This window comes from Rissa tridactyla, chromosome 11 (genome assembly GCF_028500815.1).
Source record: "Rissa tridactyla isolate bRisTri1 chromosome 11, bRisTri1.patW.cur.20221130, whole genome shotgun sequence".
Lineage (NCBI taxonomy): Eukaryota > Metazoa > Chordata > Aves > Charadriiformes > Laridae > Rissa > Rissa tridactyla.
The window spans coordinates 4,866,759-4,886,004 of NC_071476.1; the positions used below are offsets into that span (position 1 = coordinate 4,866,759).

The window sequence follows — 19,246 nt, forward strand, 5'->3', positions numbered from 1 at the left end:
TCCCCTAGAAGTGGCTGTACCCAACTTCCTGTTGGATGTGTCAAGTTTCAAGGCAGGGAGGTATTTTGCCTACACTTAACAGCAATTACATATTTGCAAAAAAGTCATATGACCTTTCTTCTAATGCTGGAAGAATATGCATGCAGCAGAACTTCATCCCAGTGTGAAGAGATGAAGATCTTAATTTTCTAAGAGACCTCTAAAGAGAAAATTTACGTCAGAATGCTGTTTTGACTACAATAAACATATGAACAAGAAAATCTGGGGCAAACCAGGCTTTATTTATCACTGAAAATAGCAAGAAATAGCAAGATGGCAAGATATCAGGCAGTACAGCCCACTGCAAAGCCATGAAGTCACGTGGATCACAATGCATAAACAACAGAGAACCCATTTTCCCTCATTATTCAAATGCAGTAATGGGGACTAAAAAGACCAATCAGACTAATAAAATAACACACAGAAAACGCAGCCCAGTCTAGGGTTATTAATATACATTAGAGGAACACAAAAATTATCATTAACTCACTGTTAGAAATGCAAAGGCTTCAACAGGAATTAGCAGAGGGATTCGCTTTCCACTAACCACTCAGAAACAAAGCTGTGAACAGACACCACACCTCCACAGGCCTAAGGTCACTACTTATCTGTTCGACCGCACTGGCTCCCTTACAGCTCTTTTAATTTAAAGTTGGTTTAGCTAATGATTCTTTGCAACAGTATTTTGCAGAGGGGATTGGTCTGGTTGGGTGCAGGGCAAAGGGACTGCAGTGTGCAAGGGAGGACGGCCATTTGTGTCACCCTCCCAGGGCACTCTCCCATCGGAGACCCAGCGAATAAACCTGCCCAAATAAACAAACAACAGTCGCTCTGAAAGCACGATCTGGAAAGGTCGGGGTTGGCGGGTTTTCAGCCGCTGCCGTTACTATCCCCATTGTTCGCATTTCCGTGGCAAACAGCGTCACCCGGGCGGCGGGAGGGCGGCCCGAGCAAGTCCTTCATCGCGGCCTTCCTCGCCGCCCAGGCCGCGGCCGCCATGTCGGCGCTGGGCCTCCCTCAGGCCGCGCCTCGCCCTGCCCGGCCGTGCGGCGGCCCCTCGCTCCCTCCCCCGCCGCCTCCGGGGCCGGCAGCTCGGCCTGACCCTCCCCGCCGCCTCAGGGGGCCTGCGGCCCGCTCCCCGCGGCATGGGCCTGACCGGGCCGCTGGGCCCGCGCCCCGCCGTGTGCGTATGTGTCCCCCCTCCCCGCACCGCCGCGGCGGGAGGCGGAGCCCAGCCCACCTGACGGCGGCGTGCGCTGCTGCAGTGCGCGGAGCCGCCGATCCCCGCCGGAGCTCCGCGGCCGCAGCCCGCCGTGAGCGGGGGTGCTGAGGGGGGGGATGTCGCGGCGGCGGGGGAGGGGGGGAAGAAGGGCGTAGGGCGGAAAGCGATCGGCGCGGCGGGCGGGGAGGGACAAAGCCGCCGCCATGTTGGGGGTTTGGGTGGAAAAACGGGCGAGGCGGGCCCTCGAGCGGGGGGGTCGGGCCCGGCCCCCAGGCTGGTGCGCGGGGGTTCGCCGCCGTTACGGCCCCCTCCCCCCCGGGGCGGCCGCGCTCCTCACAGCGGCCCCCCCCCAGCCCCGGCCCGGTGCCCCCCCCCAGCGCGCGGGGGCCGGACGTGACTGGCTGGTTTAATTTGTCACGTTGCCATTGGCTGGCGGCCGGCGCGTGACGTCAGGGCGCTGCGCAGCGCGGCCGGCGGGTATTTATAGGGGCGGAGGGGCGCTGCGCAGCGGCAGCGAGCAGGCGGGTCGGGCCCGGGAAAGGCCGGCTACTTCATCGCTCCTCATCCCCCCCGGCGGCGGGGAAAAACCCACCGGAAAGCCCCGATCCACCTTCGCCGGAGCGTCCCTTCGGCCGCCGCTGAGCTTTTGTTTCCGTTTGCGCAGCGCCCGAAGCGCCCCCGCCGAGCTTTGTTCTTCTCCCCGGCCCCTGAGGGGAAGGCGCGGCCAAGATGGACCCTTGTCACACTGAGGAGACCGAGGGCGAGATCCCCGGCTTGGGTAAGGCCTAGCGGCGCGGCGGGGGGAAGCCGCGGTGAGGGGGAAGCGGGGTGGGGGTGGGGCGGGGGGAGGGGCGGCCGGTCCCGCCCGCCGCGGGGCCCCGCCGCGTCCCTGCCTTGGCGCCTGATGGCGGCCGTGGAGGGGGGGAAGGCCGCGTACCGCCCTACCGGCGCCGGGCGGGGGCGGCTATGGCGGCGGGGGCCTGGCCCGGCCGGGTGGCGGCCTGGCGGCGCGGCCGCGTGCGTCGTTCCCCCCCTCCCCCCCCGTGTGCGTCGTGGCGGGGCCTCGCGGGGGTGGGGGCGGCGGCAATCCGGTCCCTACCTCCCGCCGGTATCGTGTGGGGTATTGAGGGGGGAATCCGTGAACCCGGGGGGGGAGGTATAAACAAAGTATGTTTAAATCGCAGTTTATTGCAGGTGTAAGCCTTGCGACTACAGTAACCGCCATCCCCAAGTAGCGTAAATCTCGTGAAAAACAGCCATTCAATAAAGCAGAAGTTGAAAGTAAAGGTTTCTGGACGCCATAACAGTCTCGTTTTAAAATGGTGAACTCTGCCAGTTATTGCAAAACAACCCTGCCCCAGTGCCTATCTCTGTTTATTGGGTTGTCAGCCGTTGATAACTGGCTAACTCTTCCAACTGTTAATGCCGGTTATTAGTCAATATTTTTAAAATCTTTATTAAACAGCAGAGAATATACACAAAGAACACTATCAAAGCACCACATATTTGTTCCTTTTAACTATACAGAAAATTCTACCAAAACCACACAGGTCAGACAAGAAAAAAAAAACCAACCAAACCATATTTTGCACTTCAGCCTTGCCTTAAAATAAGCTAGAAAGGTAATGCATTCAGGTAAATTGTCTAAGAAAACACCAATTGTTAGGTTTAACTCTTGCACTTCAGGGACTTGTCATTCAAATTAATTTTCATCTTCTTAAGAAGTCAGGAAAGACTTGACCTGTGAAAACAGAAAGCATATATATTTGCATTAAAAGAAAAGCTAAATCATTATTTTTTTCTTTTTTGGGAAACAAATGGTTTGTTACTGTACCGTCCCCAGTGCTGTTCTGCCTCTACTATAATTCATGACCTGAAATGTTTTTTTCAGTGTAGCAGACAGCTGTGAACCCAACATTTGTAAGTTAGTACTTGGTAGAACTGAGTAACTTGATTACTCAAAAATAGCAAGTACTTATGAAATGCAGCATCTGGAATGTTTTACCGAATGTTACTTAATTAGCTTGCTGTACCCGCCACCCCAAGCTGAAAGTAGAGCTGACCACCTTGTATGCTGTGTGGTGAAGGAGGTTCAGTGGAGACAATCCTTTCAGTGGGGCAAGTTGAAAGAGCATGTATTAGCATAGTCTGGTTCATAACTCTATTACTCTGTTAACTGCTGCTTTCCATGAGTATATAACTTAAAAACAAGTATCTCCAGAACTGAACATTCTGCTCCCCTCCCCAGTTTATATAGAACTATTTAACTGGGAGTCATTCTTTAGTAGTCTCAAATTGATGACCCAGAACAAGATGGAGAAAATGGTTTATATGGTTTGACAGGAGGGGCTCTTCTTTCCAGCTTGTAAGAATAGTCTTGTTGGGGCAGTGGGGGAAAGGAAGGTTGAAGTGTTGCAGTGAGTGAAACAAGTAATGTTACAGCTCTGCTTGGAGGGTTAGGGGCTCACCCCATGCCTTTTAAGTATTAGAGTTTTTGGTTTGGGTGGTTAGTGTTGTGGTTTGGTGTTTTTTTATTTTTGTGTGTTTTTTTTCCTGGGCACCCAGCACATGGCTCCAGCAGAATAATTTCTTTGGGCACTTAATTTCTAAGTCTTGCCATTCCTTGGAATTGGCAAACGTTTTGACTCAAGTGATAAATTTATTATCACGTTGTTAATTCAAATGGCTGTTGACTCTCCCTCACAACTGATTACTTACAAGTGTAATTTCATGCATTTATAACTATGTGGAAGGTTCAGTTATCTCTGCATTTGTCAGATGTGTTGTGCTATGTCCAAGAAGAGCCTAGATCCCTAGAATGCAAGGGGGCATAAATAGCTCCAAGCTGACTGCAGGATTTTTCGAAGGACATCATGGCTGACATGAATTGGACAGTATCGTTCTGTGAACTATCTAACTAACAGTATGGCAGTGCAGATGTGGCAGAGAATAGTCTGACTACTCCAGCTGCTGCGTACTTGCATCCCCCACAATTGCCCCTCTTTAAAAACACCCAGTTTTCTCTTGAATTGTGAGGGTAAGGACGTGGGGTAAAATAGTTGGATTTTTTTTTTTAAGAAAGGCAAAAAGCCTTTTCTGCAACTATGTAGCTTCCTAAGTCTGTGAAGGAGACTGACGGTATTAGCCCCAAACAAGCACTTCATCACAAATTTTAAGAACATAAATTGATAACTTATAGCTATTACTGCAGAAGAAGAGCAGATATGAGGAAACATTTTTTAATACTTACCTTATCAATCAGGTACTCCTGTTTAATCTTATCATTCTTAAAATCTTCATTAACATCCAAAACTAGAATGGGAATTTCTCTAAGGTTCTCAAAATCAACTCTGTTAAATGGAAGAACATAATGCTAGTAAAAATAATATAAAGTACTGTGTATAAAACCCAAGTCAAGTCTGTCCTTAATTGCTCTTGTATAACCCAGTCAACATTGTAGCTCCATAACTTTATTGTATTTCACTAATCTGGCCTTTTACTATCTATTGTTATTTTACAAGTAGAGAGAAAAGATAGTTTATGCTTCTTTACCTCATTTTTCGTTATGGAATCAATTACCAGCAATGTGATTTTGATAAGAGGGAGTGGTGTTTGGTTTTTTTTTTTAAATATCACTTGCCCTCTGTCTCCCCCACCCCTTTCTAGTTAACTGCTAATCCATTTACTACGATGCAGTTCTAAAGCTTCCTTTGGTGGGGATGACCTCTTTTAGCAGGTTATAAGACTGGTATTTAAAATGGCTCGGAGATAAGCAAGACCATTTTGGCTACGGGTTAGAAGCAGACAGGAGCAGTAGTTCTGCAACTGGATGTATTGTTCTCTTAAACCAGTAGTTATTCTCTCTTCCTACATGTGAAAAGCATTTCTAAAATGCAGTAAGTGTGCTGAACAACATTCTTAACTTGTGTTCAAAGACTTAAGTGTTCCTATGAAAAATACAGGAAATGCTCACTCATGAGTTTGGAACGAGTACACAATGTAAACGCTCCCAAAATTCCACAGTATGCAGTTCTTTCTTGTCTGCTAAGTATTTGGGTCATCGTATATGAAACTTAAGAGAGAAGATGTGACTGATAACATACTTTTCCTGGAATTGTTATGCCTCCCATTTAGTAGAATATTTCAGGCTCTTCTAGGGGAAAATCTGAAGTCTGTTTTCACATTTAGAGATTCTTCAGATGGGAAAACTAGTAAAAGTCAGTAAGGATGTCGAGGGGAAAGGTATGTAGAGATCACTTAGTCACTTGTGTGTAACAGTGCCTGCCAAAAGCCTTTCTAATTATTGTTTGTTTTGAAGTCACGATTAATATTTAAACCTTGTTGAAACAGTCATCCTAGTTTAAAGGTATTTGGGACCTTGCCCTCCCTTACATTGGAACTGGATGCTGCTTAGTAGGTAACTTAAGTGATCGGACACTGAACACCATTTCAACTCTGTCCTATTCCTGTGTACTTCCAGTTAACAAAATTCATATCCTTGTTGGGGTTAGAGCTACATAGCTTTCTAGTTGAAGAAATGTTCCATCTCTTGGCAGTTTTTATTTCCCCACTAAGAGACACCCTCCCTTTGCATATAAGCTAGAGAAGTCATATCTGTGCCAAGAAACGTGTAGTGGGTCTAAATAAGTCCTTCCAACTGTAGCTGAGTGAAGCTGGACTTAAACCTTAGTTTTATCCTTAATCAACTTAGCATATAAGGTAGAAAAGTAAGAGCCTTGCCGGTAAGTTGAAACTTGTCTGCAGAAAATAGGTTCGTACCTCATAGTCTTTTCATGAAGCCAGGTTTCATGTTTATAGTGGAGGCTTTCCAAATACTCAAGCTCAATTCCTTGCTCCTCTTCTCTTCCCCTCATCTGAAGCCTTTCCATGCATTTCTAAAAAAAAAAAAACAACCCAAAAAATACAAGCCTGGACATTACTCATGAGTTGAAGGCTAAATTAGCTAAACAGATCAAGTGGTCCTTAAATCAGAAGGACTAATGCTAGACACTAGTAAGCATTAATTTTAAATGCTAGACTGAACATAAATGAGTTAAATCTAGAGTAACTTTTGTTTAAAAACAAACTTGAGACACTTTAGCTAAATGTCAGTAGTTCTTACTAAAACGTTATATTCCCTTCCCACACAGTCTGGAGTTGAAGTTAAGTCAAACTTCTGAATAAAGTTCAATTTCAACCTCAAATCCTTACTGAGAGTAAGTTGGTGACTTAAGTTGGTGCAGTTGGTGACTGCAGTGTTTGCTGACATCAGAACAGCAGTTCAGATGGGAGGGTTTTTAATTTGGTTTCTGAATGAGATCTGAATTTACAATAGGCTTCCCATTACATTGTGTTGGGGGGAGCTAATTCAGTGTTAGTCTGCAGTATTATGTCATGAATATGTAGGTTTTAGTACCCTCTTAAGCTCCTGGAAACAAAAATTGGAGCTGAAAACTGTGAACATACCTCAGGCGTGGTTCTTAGGTAGATAATGCCATCCAGTTCTATATCCGATTCAAACTGATTCAAAAGCCATGTGTGCCAGTCCTGATAAATAGCCCACTCTGTTTCATTAATATTTCCAGACTCGAACAGGTTAGAAGCAAATACATATCTGCAGTGAAAGGCATTAGTCTCATGCCAGGAATGACCAAAGCAAACTAAAACACTTCTCACTAGAATCAGAATCATGGTACTGAAAAAAATAGCTGCCTGCTCTTGCATCCGTAAAGTATTCTTAATACTATCCAACTCCCACCTGTTGAATCAAAGCTGCTCCTTGCAGACAGTTTAATATCAAGTGTTCCCCCAGCTCCATGTCTTTGAGCATAAAGACCTGGAGCTGTTAATATGAACTCTTTGTTGCATTGTGAGAGTAGTTACCTGTCACTGTACACAGATCTCTCGAAAAATTGCACTGGATGTTCTGCTTCATGTAGCTTGGCTGAGACGGGTTTTAATTGTGCTCTTACTCGGCTCAAGCAAGCATAAGTCTGAAACGTATAAGCCCATCTGGTGGGTTTATCATACAGCATTTTAAGTAGATTTCCTCCGCTCTTCTGAGATGTTGAAAGCTCCTAGGGGACAAGAGAGAAAACTTAATACAAGCATATTTGTGGGATTGTACTCCTTTTTCTTAATCTAGAATTCTGGTATGTTGAAGTAAGAATTTATGGGGTTCTTGGTTGGTTGTGTGTTTGGGTTTTTTTTTTAAATGCTTAGGCATAGGAATAAAGAGATTTGTTTCTCAGCTGATGGTAGTCTCTATGACAGCTTCTTTAGGATAGGTTAATGACTGAGTTCCAGGCTTTAATGCGATTCCTGGGGAGTAGAGGTGGCTGTTTGGAATATGCATTTAATTGTATCCTCCCAGGTAGCTTTTATAATGTCTGAACAACTGGTATGATAGTGGGCTCCCACCAAGCGTAGCTGGATGTGGCATGGCTCCCCGGCCAAACCCCATGGTTGGTTCTGTGCCCCATCTCCATCCCCTACCTCGTACTCCTCCTCAGCTGTCTGGACGTTGCACCACTTGGCGATGGGCTCGGGGATGATCTCCCACTCATCGCTGTGCTTCTCGAGCAGCTTGACGAACGTTGACTTCCCCGCAGCTGCGGAGGGTGCAAAAAGCTGGCTGAGGGCGTGGAGCTGACAGGTCTACAGCGATGGCGTGGCGGTTGGTGAGGCCTTTTGTCGGGGCTGTAGGCGGCGTGGCCGCGGTGTGTGAGGTGCGGGGGAGCCCGGGAAGGTTTTGGGGCGCTGGGGAAGGGCTGGCGGGCCGCCCGGCCGCCTTCCGAGAAAGCGGGTCTAATCTCCAGCTCCAGAAGCCGTGCCTGGGCCGGGCAGCCGATAGGGACCGGCAGGGCCTCCATTTTAGGAGCAGGCTGAGCTCGGGGCGGGCCGTGGCGGGGGGAGCCGCCCGCGCATGCGCGGCGCTGGGGCGCAAGGGTGAGAGGAAGATGCCGCCGCGCATGCGCGGTGCGGGCGGAGAGATGGCGCCGGCGGGCTTGTGGCGCAGTGGCGGGACGGGGCGCAGGCGGCGGCCCCACCGCGCACGGGCTCGGTCCTTGAGCGGGCCGGGAGCGTGGGGATGGTCCCGGGGGGTTCTCCTGAGCCCGGGAGGGACGGGATGGTTGTTCTCTTCAAGCCCACCCACCGCGGACGAGGACACGGCGTCCTCGCCGTGTCCGCCCGGGTTCCCCCCTCCCTTCCCCCTGTGATGACGTCCGTCCCCGAGTACCGCCGGCAGCGGGTCTCGGTCCACGGGCGAGTGAGCGGTGGCCGCGCTTCTCCCTCAACCATATCCCCCCCCGTCCCCTGCCTTCCTGCGGCGGGGGGTGGAAAGAGTCCCTCGGCCGCCCATCTCCCGCCGCCATCTGCGCCCCCTCAGGGCGCTCCCGAGGCCCCGACTGCCCTCCGTGCTCACCGATGTTCCCCTCGATGGAAATCTTCCGGAGGCGCTTCTGGAAGCTGGAGTCGAGGGAGCCGGCGGGGCCGCGGCAGTGCCGCTTGGCGGGGGTGGACATGGCTGCGGCACGCTGGGCCGCCGACCGCTCCGTCCCGCTTTAAGCTTCCCGCCAGCCGGTGGGCGGGATGGCTGCCGCCACTCCCCGGGAAGAGGCGGAGGCGATGCTCACCCCCCTTTCCCTCCCTCCCTCCCCGCCGCGGTGGGCTGCAGGCCGGGCCGGGGGAGCGCTGCCGCCGCCGCCGGGGGTTAACCCGGGTGTTCGGCGAGTGAAGTTGGGCAGAGCCACTGCGTTCAGGAACTTACCGTAAAGCGGTTCCGCTCACTGCTTCGATTTGCATTAACGTATACGAGTTCTTCGTATTGTTTGGTTTACAGACATGAACTTGAGAGCATTATCTCTTATTATTTTTCAAAAATCCTCCAGCTTTGGGGGGAGGTAGCTGTTAGTGGTCCAGATCGGTGTCTGTTAAACTAAACGTTTCACGCAGCTCTCTGAGGGCCGAGGCCGGGCAGGTTTGCAGGCAGTTGGTGAAAGGGCTGAGCCAGGGCCATCGGTCAGTGTTGGTGTGGTGGTGGAAGATACATGGACAAAAGGGCTCAGTGCTGCCGGGAGCAGCTTGGCTCCGGTGCCCCTGCCAGCGCTGGCCTGCCCGGGGCTGCGGAGTCTGCCAGACTCCTGGCACGGGTTCTCTCAGCTGGGTGGGCAAGCTGAGACACAAACTGCCTGTTCTTTGCAGGCTAAAGAAATGGGATGGAGGATTCTCAGATGATAGTTTTTATAGGGGTGCAACTATCCAAGGCGGTGTGACATTAGTTATTCCCTGCCTCTATAAAAATGAGATTCAGGGTGAAATCTAGCTAGGTCTGGTGTGTTTGGAGGAGATGGGAGGGAGTTATATTTTCCTTTCTTTTATGATAATTGTGACCCATGTCTCTTCTTTCCCCCATCTCCTACAAACACACCAGGCTTCAGTGACCGAAGCGAGCAGATTGTTTCACGTGGGGTAGCGTCAGCATTTGAAGCTGGTAAGTGCTAGTTCCCACACACCTCTCTGTGCAGCAGCCTCCTCGCTCTCCCTCCCACGCGTGCCGTGCCGCTGCGGGGGGTGGGCGAGTGTCGGTACCGGGGACCGGCCGTTTCCCCTCCACCACCCCCCCGGGGCCGGGCGGCGGAGGGCGGACGGGGCATGCGCGGTGAGGAGCGCGGCGCTGAGCGGCGCATGCGCGCAGGCCCGGCCCGCGCTGAGCGCGGGAGCGGGCGCGGCGGCGGCTTTGTTCAGCGGGGGGCAGGAGGCGACGCATGCGCACCAGCTGCCGGGGGCGGGTGGAAGACCCCTAGACTAGCCAGGACGCATGCGCAAACCCGGCGGGCGCGGCGCGGGTGCGTGTCCCGGGGCGGAGGAGCGCGGCGGTACTACGGGGCATGCGCAAAGCGGGGGCTGCGGGGGCGGGGCCGGAGCCCGCCGGTTGTGGACGCGCATGCGCCCCGCGCCGCGCTCGCAGCCAGGCCGCAGCTTCCCCTTCGGCAGCCCGCGCTTCTCGGCGGCCGCTCGCCGCAAGCCGCTCGCCGCAGGCCGGTCTCCTGCCGGCCACGGGTGCCGTGCGCGTCGGCGGGGGACTGCGAGTCGTTGGGCCCACCAGGGCGGTGTCTGGGGCTGGGGTTCTTTGTGCGGCGGAAGGCCCGGCCCAGCGGAAGCGGGACTACCCGCCGCCATTTCCTAGCGCGCTCTCGCCACAGGCTCGCCCGCTCGCTGCCGCCTGACTGGGACTAGGCGCTCTCCGGACAGCGGATCAGGCTCGGAGCCCTAGAACCACCGCGGAGCCCCACCATGTGTGCGTGCGGGGACGGGGGCTGGGCGCGGGCCGGGGGGGCGGGCCAGGCCAGGCGGGAGCGGCTCTGTGTGTGTGAGGCGGGCAGCGGTCCGAGGTAGAGGAGGCTCGGGGGTGGGTGGGCGCAGCAGGCCAGGGGGGCCGCCGGGCGCTCTGAGGGGGTGCGGGTGGCGGCCGTGCTGTGCGGCATCTCAAAGGACCTGCTTTGGTTTTCTCCAGCAACCACAGAAACTGAGACGGAGCAGAGCCTCACCCCCAATGTGATGCTCAACACGGAGAGCAGCGAGGGATACGTGGTCAAAGTCAGGGGGCTGCCTTGGTCCTGCTCCACGGAGGAGGTGCAGAGGTTTTTCTCCGGTAAGCAGAACTGCGTGGGGAAGAGGGGTTTGGGAGAGAGGTTGGGCTCTGTTGTCAGTTCTAGGTTCCTCCTGGGGATGCTGTGTCAGAGGGAGTGCTGCAGTGAGCAGTTCCAGGAAGTGTTCGGGGCACTGCAGTAGCTAGTGAAGTTTGCAGTGCATCAAGTGCTTCAGCTAGAATGTGGTGTGGAAAGCTAGGCTTTTGTTAGCAGGAGCTAGACACAAAGGACCTTAGTCTGGGAGTTGCTGGGATAGCCACAGCTGCCTTAGCTTCTTGAGCAGCCAGAAGACACTTTAAAAAAAAAAAAAACACTTCAGAATTCTTGCTTAGGTTGAACTAAATCAGTTTTGTTTTTGGTGGTGTCCTAATAGGCTCCCTTGTATAGTGTTCTTTCCCCAAATTATTAGCATCCTGAAGCAATAAATAGCAGTGATAAATACATGCACTCTTCATTGAATGAAGATTTTAAAGGTGCTTCATGACGGTGGCATATCGGATTTGGTTCTGATTTTGTTTGTTACACTTGCACTGATTGTTACTGCTGCTTATTTCACTTGATGCTGATGAGAAAGTCTAAGTTATGATCAAAAGCAGATAGCACATTCGACTTGAGTTGAGGCAACAAAGCTTTGAAAATAGATAGCTAATTTGCGTTTATCCTTAATGTTTTGCTAATCTTCAGACTTCGACAGAAGGATAATTTGACGTTAGTCCCTTAGTTTATTGGTCCCTATGAAAGTTATAACTGCTGTTTTTGTCATCTTGTATAAATTGATAGTTGTTAGTTTTTTTCTTTTAGAATAATGGAAATTTTTAAAGTCATAGTGTTCCTGTAATAATTAATTCTGTCCTTCCTGGTTCATTTTCAGATTGCAAAATTCTAAATGGGGCTTTGGGTATCCGTTTCATCTACACCAGAGAAGGCAGACCAAGTGGAGAAGCATTTGCTGAACTTGAATCAGAGGAGGATGTGAAATTGGCACTGAAAAAGGACAGAGAAACAATGGGACACAGATATGTTGAAGGTTTGACTCAGTTGGTCTAGTAACTGACTAAATGTGTTTGTGCTTGATGGGTTTTTGGTTAATTGCTTTTCTGTCTCTTTAAAATGCATGTGGAAGGACAAATGGACTTGTATATCATAAGTTGACTAGTTTCAAGGCAAATGGCTTTTAAAACTGTTGTGTATTGCAGAATGCATTAATTCTAAGTGCCTTTTACAGTTTTCAAGTCAAACAACGTTGAAATGGATTGGGTTCTGAAGCATACTGGTCCCAACAGCCCTGATACAGCTAATGATGGTTTTGTACGTCTTAGAGGACTCCCATTTGGCTGTAGTAAAGAAGAAATTGTACAGTTTTTTTCAGGTATGTGGGATAAAAGTAGTAGCTGTAGCATTATTGGTCTATGCTAAAAAGAGGAAAAAAAAGTCACCACGGATTGCCCAGTAGTACTTCCAAGAGTATGCTGATGGGTATTAAAAGTAAATAAGCAATTCTTCATTAGTTATCTGGCTTTGAGGGATCAATTCCTAAAGCACTTGTTTATTAAATAAATGAGGGAACTCTACAAAGCTGCTCTAATTGTACTTGGTGGGACATACTGTTCCAAGTAAGTGTAGCAGAAAAGAGTGTCTTGCTTTCTAAATTAAAAGTGAACATTCAGATGGGAGGATATTTCCGCCCACAGCCTTACATGGCTCACACTGTTCAGTGAAGGATGTAGAACACCACTGCTGGTCTCGGTGCAAGGAGCAGGATCTGAGGAGGGGCGTGCATCGTGCCTGTGATTTCTTGGAACTGTAGATTTAGTATTGGGTAAGATTCCAGGAAAAAAAAAGCCTGCAGAACTCTACCCAAGTACAGATTTCCCCCCTCCCCACTCTTGATGTTGTTATCAGTATTCCCCCCTCTTGATACCGTTAGCTTAAAGTTTTGGTAGGTGAAGAGATAATGTCTTGTATTGACTCAATCTCACTTTTTTGCAGCTGTTGTATGTTTTAGGAACTGGAATACTTTTCTAAATGCCTAAGAATGAAATATGTTGATCTATCAGGATTTAACTTGGTAGTATTTTCAAAGTACTAGATTTCTAAATGTGAGCATTAAAATTAGTTGGAATGTTTTGCTGTAACAAAATATGATTGAGCGTACTGTTTTGCTTTAAAATACAGTAGAAATATTTCCAATTTTACAACTTCAGAACTTGTTTTTTGTTTTCTGAATCAGTAGTATATTGTGAACAAGAGCAATTCCTAAGCATGTGCGTTTTAAGTTGGTTTTTTTCTTACGTGATTAAGTGATTCAAGCTTTAAAAACTGTTCATATGCTTAATATACAAAATGTGCCTCTTCTGTTCAGAAACTAATACTTTTGAAATTACTTCATGATTTTTTCTTAATTAAGCACTCCTAAAGATAAAAAAATTAATGCTGAAACGTGATGTTTGCATAAGACTAATTATTTTACCTGAGTGACTTCTAGTAAAAATACTTGTTATATATATAAGCTGTTTAACTTGCTGTGTTTGAATTTAAGTTTTAAAAAGTTCATCTTAAATACTTTCACAGAATTGAAGAGGTTTGTAATTATATGTGAACTTCTTAATGCACCCTGCATTAGATGTTTTGTCTGAGGAGTTGTCTGTGATGCTCAGAACACTTCTGTGCTCTGCAGGGTGGGTTAAGAACGTGAACTGAATGGTATGTGATCGTGGATCTCTCTGTCGACATGCTTTTTCTTCTAGTGTTCTAGAATCAACATACCATTCACATACAAGTGTTTAAATTCTGGTGTATTTAAAGCTATAAGAAAAACTCATGACTGGGCTTGTGATGTTAATATTGCCCCCCTACTGGGGTTATTTGTCCTTGGGTTGAAGGGTTGGAAATCGTGCCAAATGGGATAACATTGCCGGTGGACTTCCAGGGGAGGAGTACGGGGGAGGCCTTCGTGCAGTTTGCTTCACAGGAAATAGCTGAAAAGGCTCTAAAGAAACACAAGGAAAGAATAGGGCACAGGTGGGGATGGATGGTTGGTTGGCTATGTCACTTTTCTTATGGTAAACAATTAAATCCATATTCTCTCTTCTGAAAGTGTTAACATCCGAATAGAAATAGTATTTTGGTCTCTAATTTGTTGATCGGTAAAGGTATTGCTAATGTGCGTGTGGCACAGGCTGTTTGGATCTACCCAAAACAAAAGATAAAATTGGACTAAGCTTAAGTGTGCTTTGGAAACTTGGTCATGCTGGAAGAGTGCAAAACGAATAGCTTGAAAGTGATGAAGTTGAGAGACTATGGCTTTAACTTCTCAAATAGCACCAATTATGCCTTTAGCTCTAAAGACATGCACAGTACTCTTATTACCATAAGAAAATGTGATACTTTCTAAACTTGTTTTATAAGTTGAAATGTAACAAATTTTCTTACTGTATTAATCTTCCATGTAATAAGCATAGCTTTCAAGAAATTGTCACAAAGGGTTTTTATTCTATTTTACTTGTGACTATTTTTCATTGAAGCATGCACTTTTTTGCCTACGCTGAATCACTGAAGCATAGGCTGGGTTCACTAGCACATGCAGAGCTTTTTGTAGCATCCTGATGGGTTAAAATCTTGGTGGAGGCTGGGTTTTTAACCCTCTGTTTACATTGCCACATGAGCAAAACAGTGCTGAGTTGAGCGGACGTCAGTCCCTCCTATGTTTTCTGACTAACACTTTAAATTGGGGGGAGGAGGGTGGGGAATCAATATTGCTCCCCCACCCTTAAGGTTGGGATACTGTGAAGTATGAGGAGCATGTAAACCCTTCAGTAATTGTAATTTCTTGAAAATACACTGATTTGAAAGTAATGTAGTGCTTATAATACTATGTCATTGCCTACATAATGTTAAGAAACCTGGCTTAAAATATACTGCCAGTTTCGAGGCTATGACTAAATGGCTTGTTTTTAATGTAAAGTTGTGAGGTATTTGTGGAAGGAGTTTGAAGACTGACTTCTTTCTGTGGAAACACTTCTAGGTACATTGAGATCTTCAAGAGTAGCCGAGCGGAAGTGCGCACTCACTACGACCCTCCACGCAAGCTGTTGGCAATGCAGAGACCTGGTCCTTACGACAGACCTGGTCTTACGCGGGGATATAACAGTCTTGGTAGAGGAAGTAGCTTGGAAAGAATGAGACGTGGAGCTTATGGAGGAGGTAAGTATGCAAAGTCCAAGAGGGAGCTGCTCATCTGAGAAGCAGTGACACTTGGACCTGGTAGTGTCTTCCCTACTTTGTAACTGCTGGTTTGTATATGTCCTTGGCTTTATTTCTTCTAGAAGAAATGGAATGTTCTAATACTAGTTGTCTGCAGTGTGTTCGTGTGTATTTGGATCTTGGTGTAGTTGAAATGAACATGTTGTCCGATCTATTTATAGGTTATGGAGGTTATGATGACTACAATGGGTATAATGATGGCTATGGTTTTGGTTCTGATAGATTTGGAAGAGGTAAGATTTCTCTAATAGGAATAGTAACTAAACTTTCAATACATTCCAAAAGAAACTAAAATACATCTGAAAGACCTAGAATGGACTCTTTTCTCTGCAGGAATGTCGGACCACAGATACGGCGACGGGGGATCCACCTTCCAGAGCACGACTGGCCACTGCGTCCACATGAGAGGTCTGCCTTACAGAGCTACGGAGAACGACATCTATAATGTGAGTTCAACATCTGCTGTTCTCTTAAGCGCATGGGCAGCGCATGGCATGTTACTGGACATGTCAACTGCACTGCAGTTAACGAGCGTTCCTTTAGAGGAAACGGCCAGACTGTTGCATTGGTGCGTTTTAATCTGTGTGACTATTTCGTATGTAGTTCTTCTCACCTCTGAACCCTGTAAGAGTACACATTGAAATCGGACCAGATGGCAGAGTAACTGGAGAGGCAGACGTTGAATTTGCTACTCATGAGGATGCAGTGGCCGCAATGTCCAAAGACAAAGCAAATATGCGTAAGTACGACTGTTCTGAATATGTGGGTTTAGGGAAAACATGGCACTGCAGTGTAGTGCATCTGCTCTAACTGGAATGCCAAAGGTTTTATTGCAGCCTTACTTGAGCAGTGAGGCAAAACTGTGTGTGGGTTTGGTGTGAAATGCTCTCACGGCAAAATTTCTTTCTTCCAGAACACAGATATGTAGAACTCTTCTTGAATTCTACAGCAGGAGGAAGTGGTGGTGCCTATGGCAGTCAAATGATGGGAGCAATGGGTATGTGTCAGCAGTCTAACTGCACTCCTAAGCAAGCGCTTGATATTTAAGGAAGCTGGCTAATGTTATACAGCTCCTGCTTATTCTATGCCTGGCATAAAAACTGAAATCCAACATTCTGTCTTAATCACACAGTCAAGGAATCGGAAGGGGTAGTCCAAGATTGGAACACTAGCACATTGCCAGGTATATGAACCTTTTGGGAATAATTTGAACAACTAATAGGTTGAATAAGCTGTGGTGCTGAATGTGGTGTGCCTGGTGGGATGAGTGGCCCCTGGGAGCGTGGTGGTGTGGGAGTGAAGCGGGAGATGCCTGTCCTCTTACTCTCCTTCCCCTTCCCTTTTCTCTGGAGACCGGAACAGACTCTGGTGATGGAGGGTGTATCTGTGGAATGTGGCCTGCCCTTCAAGACTGGTCTTGGCGGCAAGGGAGAATCTATGTGGAATTTGGAGAAAGGGTCTGAATTGCTCTAGCAAACTCCAAAATTGTTTGAAAATCTAAAACGTGTGTTTGCAAGACAAGCCTAAAGCCACTATTGTGTCTATAAAGCAGATACCCTTCTTGATACCTGATTTGTCCGGTCTCTTAAAGATTAAGGCGGTGGTTGTTTTTTTTTTGGGGTTTCTTGAGGGTGGAGGGGCGGGTGGGTGGGTGCGTGTGTAGATACTCTGCTGCTTTTACAGTATTTTGATTAAAAAATGTCTGAAGTCTAATGCTGATACTTTAACTACAGAAAAGCTTTGTGGGAGCATAGACAAGTGCTGAGGTGAAGAGCAGTAGTTAGTAAGCTTAAGTGGAGGTCTCCTGTAGCACTGCTGTGATGCGCAACCAGTCTGGAACAGCAGTAAGTCTGTCCGGACTGTACCCAAACCAGTAACTCCAGTTAATGAACCGGCATGCCTCCTGGGTGCTGTCACGGGCTGGTGTCAGGTCACGTAAAGCCCAGTTTGAGTCTCTTGGGGTGTCTATTAGGTACAGCAGCAGATTGATCCATAGAAAGTACAAAAGTAAACCCTTCTGCCAGTGCTTGAGAATCACAAGCACTTGCTGTGATTCTTAAAGCTCCTGTTGCTGCTTGATTGTAGGAATGTCTTTAGAAACCTGGTCACTTGCCTTGAGCTGGTTACCTTGTGTACTTGGGAAGAAGGTTAGCTAGCTGAGAGAGAGCTAGTGCTGGAGCAGGGGCGCTGTCAGTTAGGCGAAGGGTGGGTTTGATAACGAGCAGACTGTGTGGCCAGGCAAGCTCTTAACGTTTTCATCCTTAACTTAAAAGGAAGCCAATCCAGTTACGGTGGTCCAGCTAACCAGCAGCTGAGTGGGGGTTACGGAGGAGGATATGGTGGTCAAAGCAGCATGAGTGGATATGGTAAGAGCATTTCTTCACTGGTTTTAGGTGGGCCAAGTGCAGCTGGCTTAATGTGCCTTAAGGTGCTGTTCAGTGCTGCCGAAGGGTCATGGTACAGACCGGGCAGCACAAGCCCTGTGACTTGGCTATTGTGAATTTTGGAACTAATGGCAAACTGGAGGGGAATGGATTCAAAGCATGAACTTGGAGCTGGGGGGGGGGGGCGGGGGGGGGGGGAAATGTGGGAAATGATTCTGAAAGGGGTAGGAAATGCCGGTCTCCAGACTTCCACTGCTCTGATCAGGTACTGATTCTCAGTATGGAAGCTGGAGACCGACCTGGTTTAGATAAATGAGTGCAAACGGGGGAGGCTGGGTGCTCTCTGCCTCCACACAATGGTAGAAAACACTGAACTCAAAAGGAGGGCGAGACAGAGCTGGCTCTTCATTGAACAACCAATAAACTTGATTTTGGGTCTGGAGCTGTAATGAACTGACGCTTTGCAGTGTTGGGCACAGTAGATGGTGTTTACGCGGTGGCCCAGCAAGGACAGGCGTTGGGGGAAGGATGCTACGAGTCTGCCTGAGCCAGCTGTGAACCTGCTGTCGGTTTTCCCCCCCAGACCCCGGGAGCCAGGGCGCCATGAACAGCAGTTACTACAGCAGCGGGAACCGCGCGTCCATGGGAGTGAACGGCATGGGCGGCATGTCCAACATGTCCAACATGAGTGGTGGCTGGGGAATGTAACCAATCGCTGACTTTTGGTCACATCTTTTTTTAAAAAACAAAAAAACAAAAAACTAAGTTTAACAGTTTTGCAATACGAGCTTGTGATTTATGCTTTACTGTAAGTGAATTCAGGATTGTTATTTTAAAACCTTTCAGGTTCAGTATTTTTGAACATACAGAAATGAACATTCATCTAGGATGTAATAACCAAGTTGAGTAAAGACTATAACTGTTAAACAACTTTGAGCGTTTCTCAAGTTAGTTTTGTTGTAGGAGTGTATTTAAGCAGTAAGCGTATTTAGGTTAAAGCTGTTTGAATTATGTTAAATGTTGCTCTTATACCATATTACATCCAACACTGTTTTGAATACATGTTGAAAGAGACATGCTTTTTTGTAAAGAAACAATATAGGGGCTGTGTCTGAAATTCAAAGTGAACATTTGGCATGTTAGTTCTAGTTTATTTCTTTTAATATCCTGTAAGGCACGTTAAAGCTTTTTTTTTTTTTTAAGTTAATGGGGGAAAACATGTTGAGACGCAATACGGCTACTTTAGGATTTTGGTCTTGGTGTTCGTATAAAATTCTGAGGCCTTGATTTAATCTTTCATTGTATTGTGATTTCCTTTTTAGGTGTATTGCGCTAAGTGAAACTTGTTAAATAAATCTTCCTTTTAAAAACTGGAACTCATTCCTTCTTGACCTCCAGCTTCTGGGGTGTGCCTACACCTGCAGAAGTGTCACTGTGCTCCGGTGGCCTCGGTGACCGTAGTACTCTAATGTGTGCCTGCCATGAGCACTGAGACAGCTCTCCCGTGACAGCTGGCCTTGGGGGGTGTTAGTGACACTTGTGTCTCAGCCAAGGGGGGGTTAGCGAAGCAAACCAGCACCTGCGGGAGCTGAATGTGTGTGGTTTGAAGTGCCCCAGGGCTGTGACATGACCAAGCCCAAGCCGATGCTGGGGTGATTCTGTACTTGTGGGCATCTCTTTGGAGC

General features: G+C 48.0%; 2 protein-coding genes across 19 annotated transcripts; one reads left to right on the plus strand and one right to left on the minus strand.

The window, feature by feature from the left end:
* The first annotated feature begins 1,256 nt into the window (after positions 1–1,256).
* Positions 1,257–18,937, plus strand: HNRNPH1 (heterogeneous nuclear ribonucleoprotein H1). 17 transcript variants are annotated; one of them, XM_054217910.1, is made up of 15 exons: positions 1,257–1,352; positions 1,926–2,039; positions 9,696–9,755; positions 10,779–10,916; positions 11,786–11,941; positions 12,140–12,283; positions 13,797–13,935; positions 14,939–15,117; positions 15,339–15,410; positions 15,490–15,623; positions 15,781–15,916; positions 16,091–16,174; positions 16,310–16,360; positions 17,451–17,543; positions 18,145–18,937. In XM_054217910.1, exons 2-15 carry the CDS (start codon positions 1,991–1,993, stop codon positions 18,267–18,269), a joined length of 1,560 nt encoding a protein of 519 aa, XP_054073885.1. In that variant the 5' UTR covers positions 1,257–1,352; positions 1,926–1,990; the 3' UTR covers positions 18,270–18,937. The 17 variants fall into 17 exon arrangements, with proteins under 17 accessions (XP_054073885.1, XP_054073893.1, XP_054073886.1 ...); XM_054217911.1 differs by having other exon boundaries at positions 1,345–1,362; XM_054217909.1 differs by lacking the exon at positions 1,257–1,352 and adding an exon at positions 1,716–1,802.
* Positions 2,487–8,838, minus strand: LOC128916382 (deoxycytidine kinase 2). 2 transcript variants are annotated; one of them, XM_054217927.1, is made up of 7 exons: positions 8,688–8,835; positions 7,757–7,872; positions 7,145–7,338; positions 6,728–6,875; positions 6,041–6,156; positions 4,512–4,611; positions 2,487–3,002 (listed from the first exon to the last, which is right to left on the minus strand). In XM_054217927.1, the coding sequence occupies exons 1-7, from the start codon at positions 8,785–8,787 to the stop codon at positions 2,979–2,981; spliced, it is 798 nt and encodes a 265-aa protein (XP_054073902.1). In that variant the 5' UTR covers positions 8,788–8,835; the 3' UTR covers positions 2,487–2,978. The 2 variants fall into 2 exon arrangements, with proteins under 2 accessions (XP_054073902.1, XP_054073901.1); XM_054217926.1 differs by lacking the exon at positions 2,487–3,002 and having other exon boundaries at positions 4,334–4,611; positions 8,688–8,838.
* Positions 18,938–19,246: the final 309 nt, after the last annotated feature.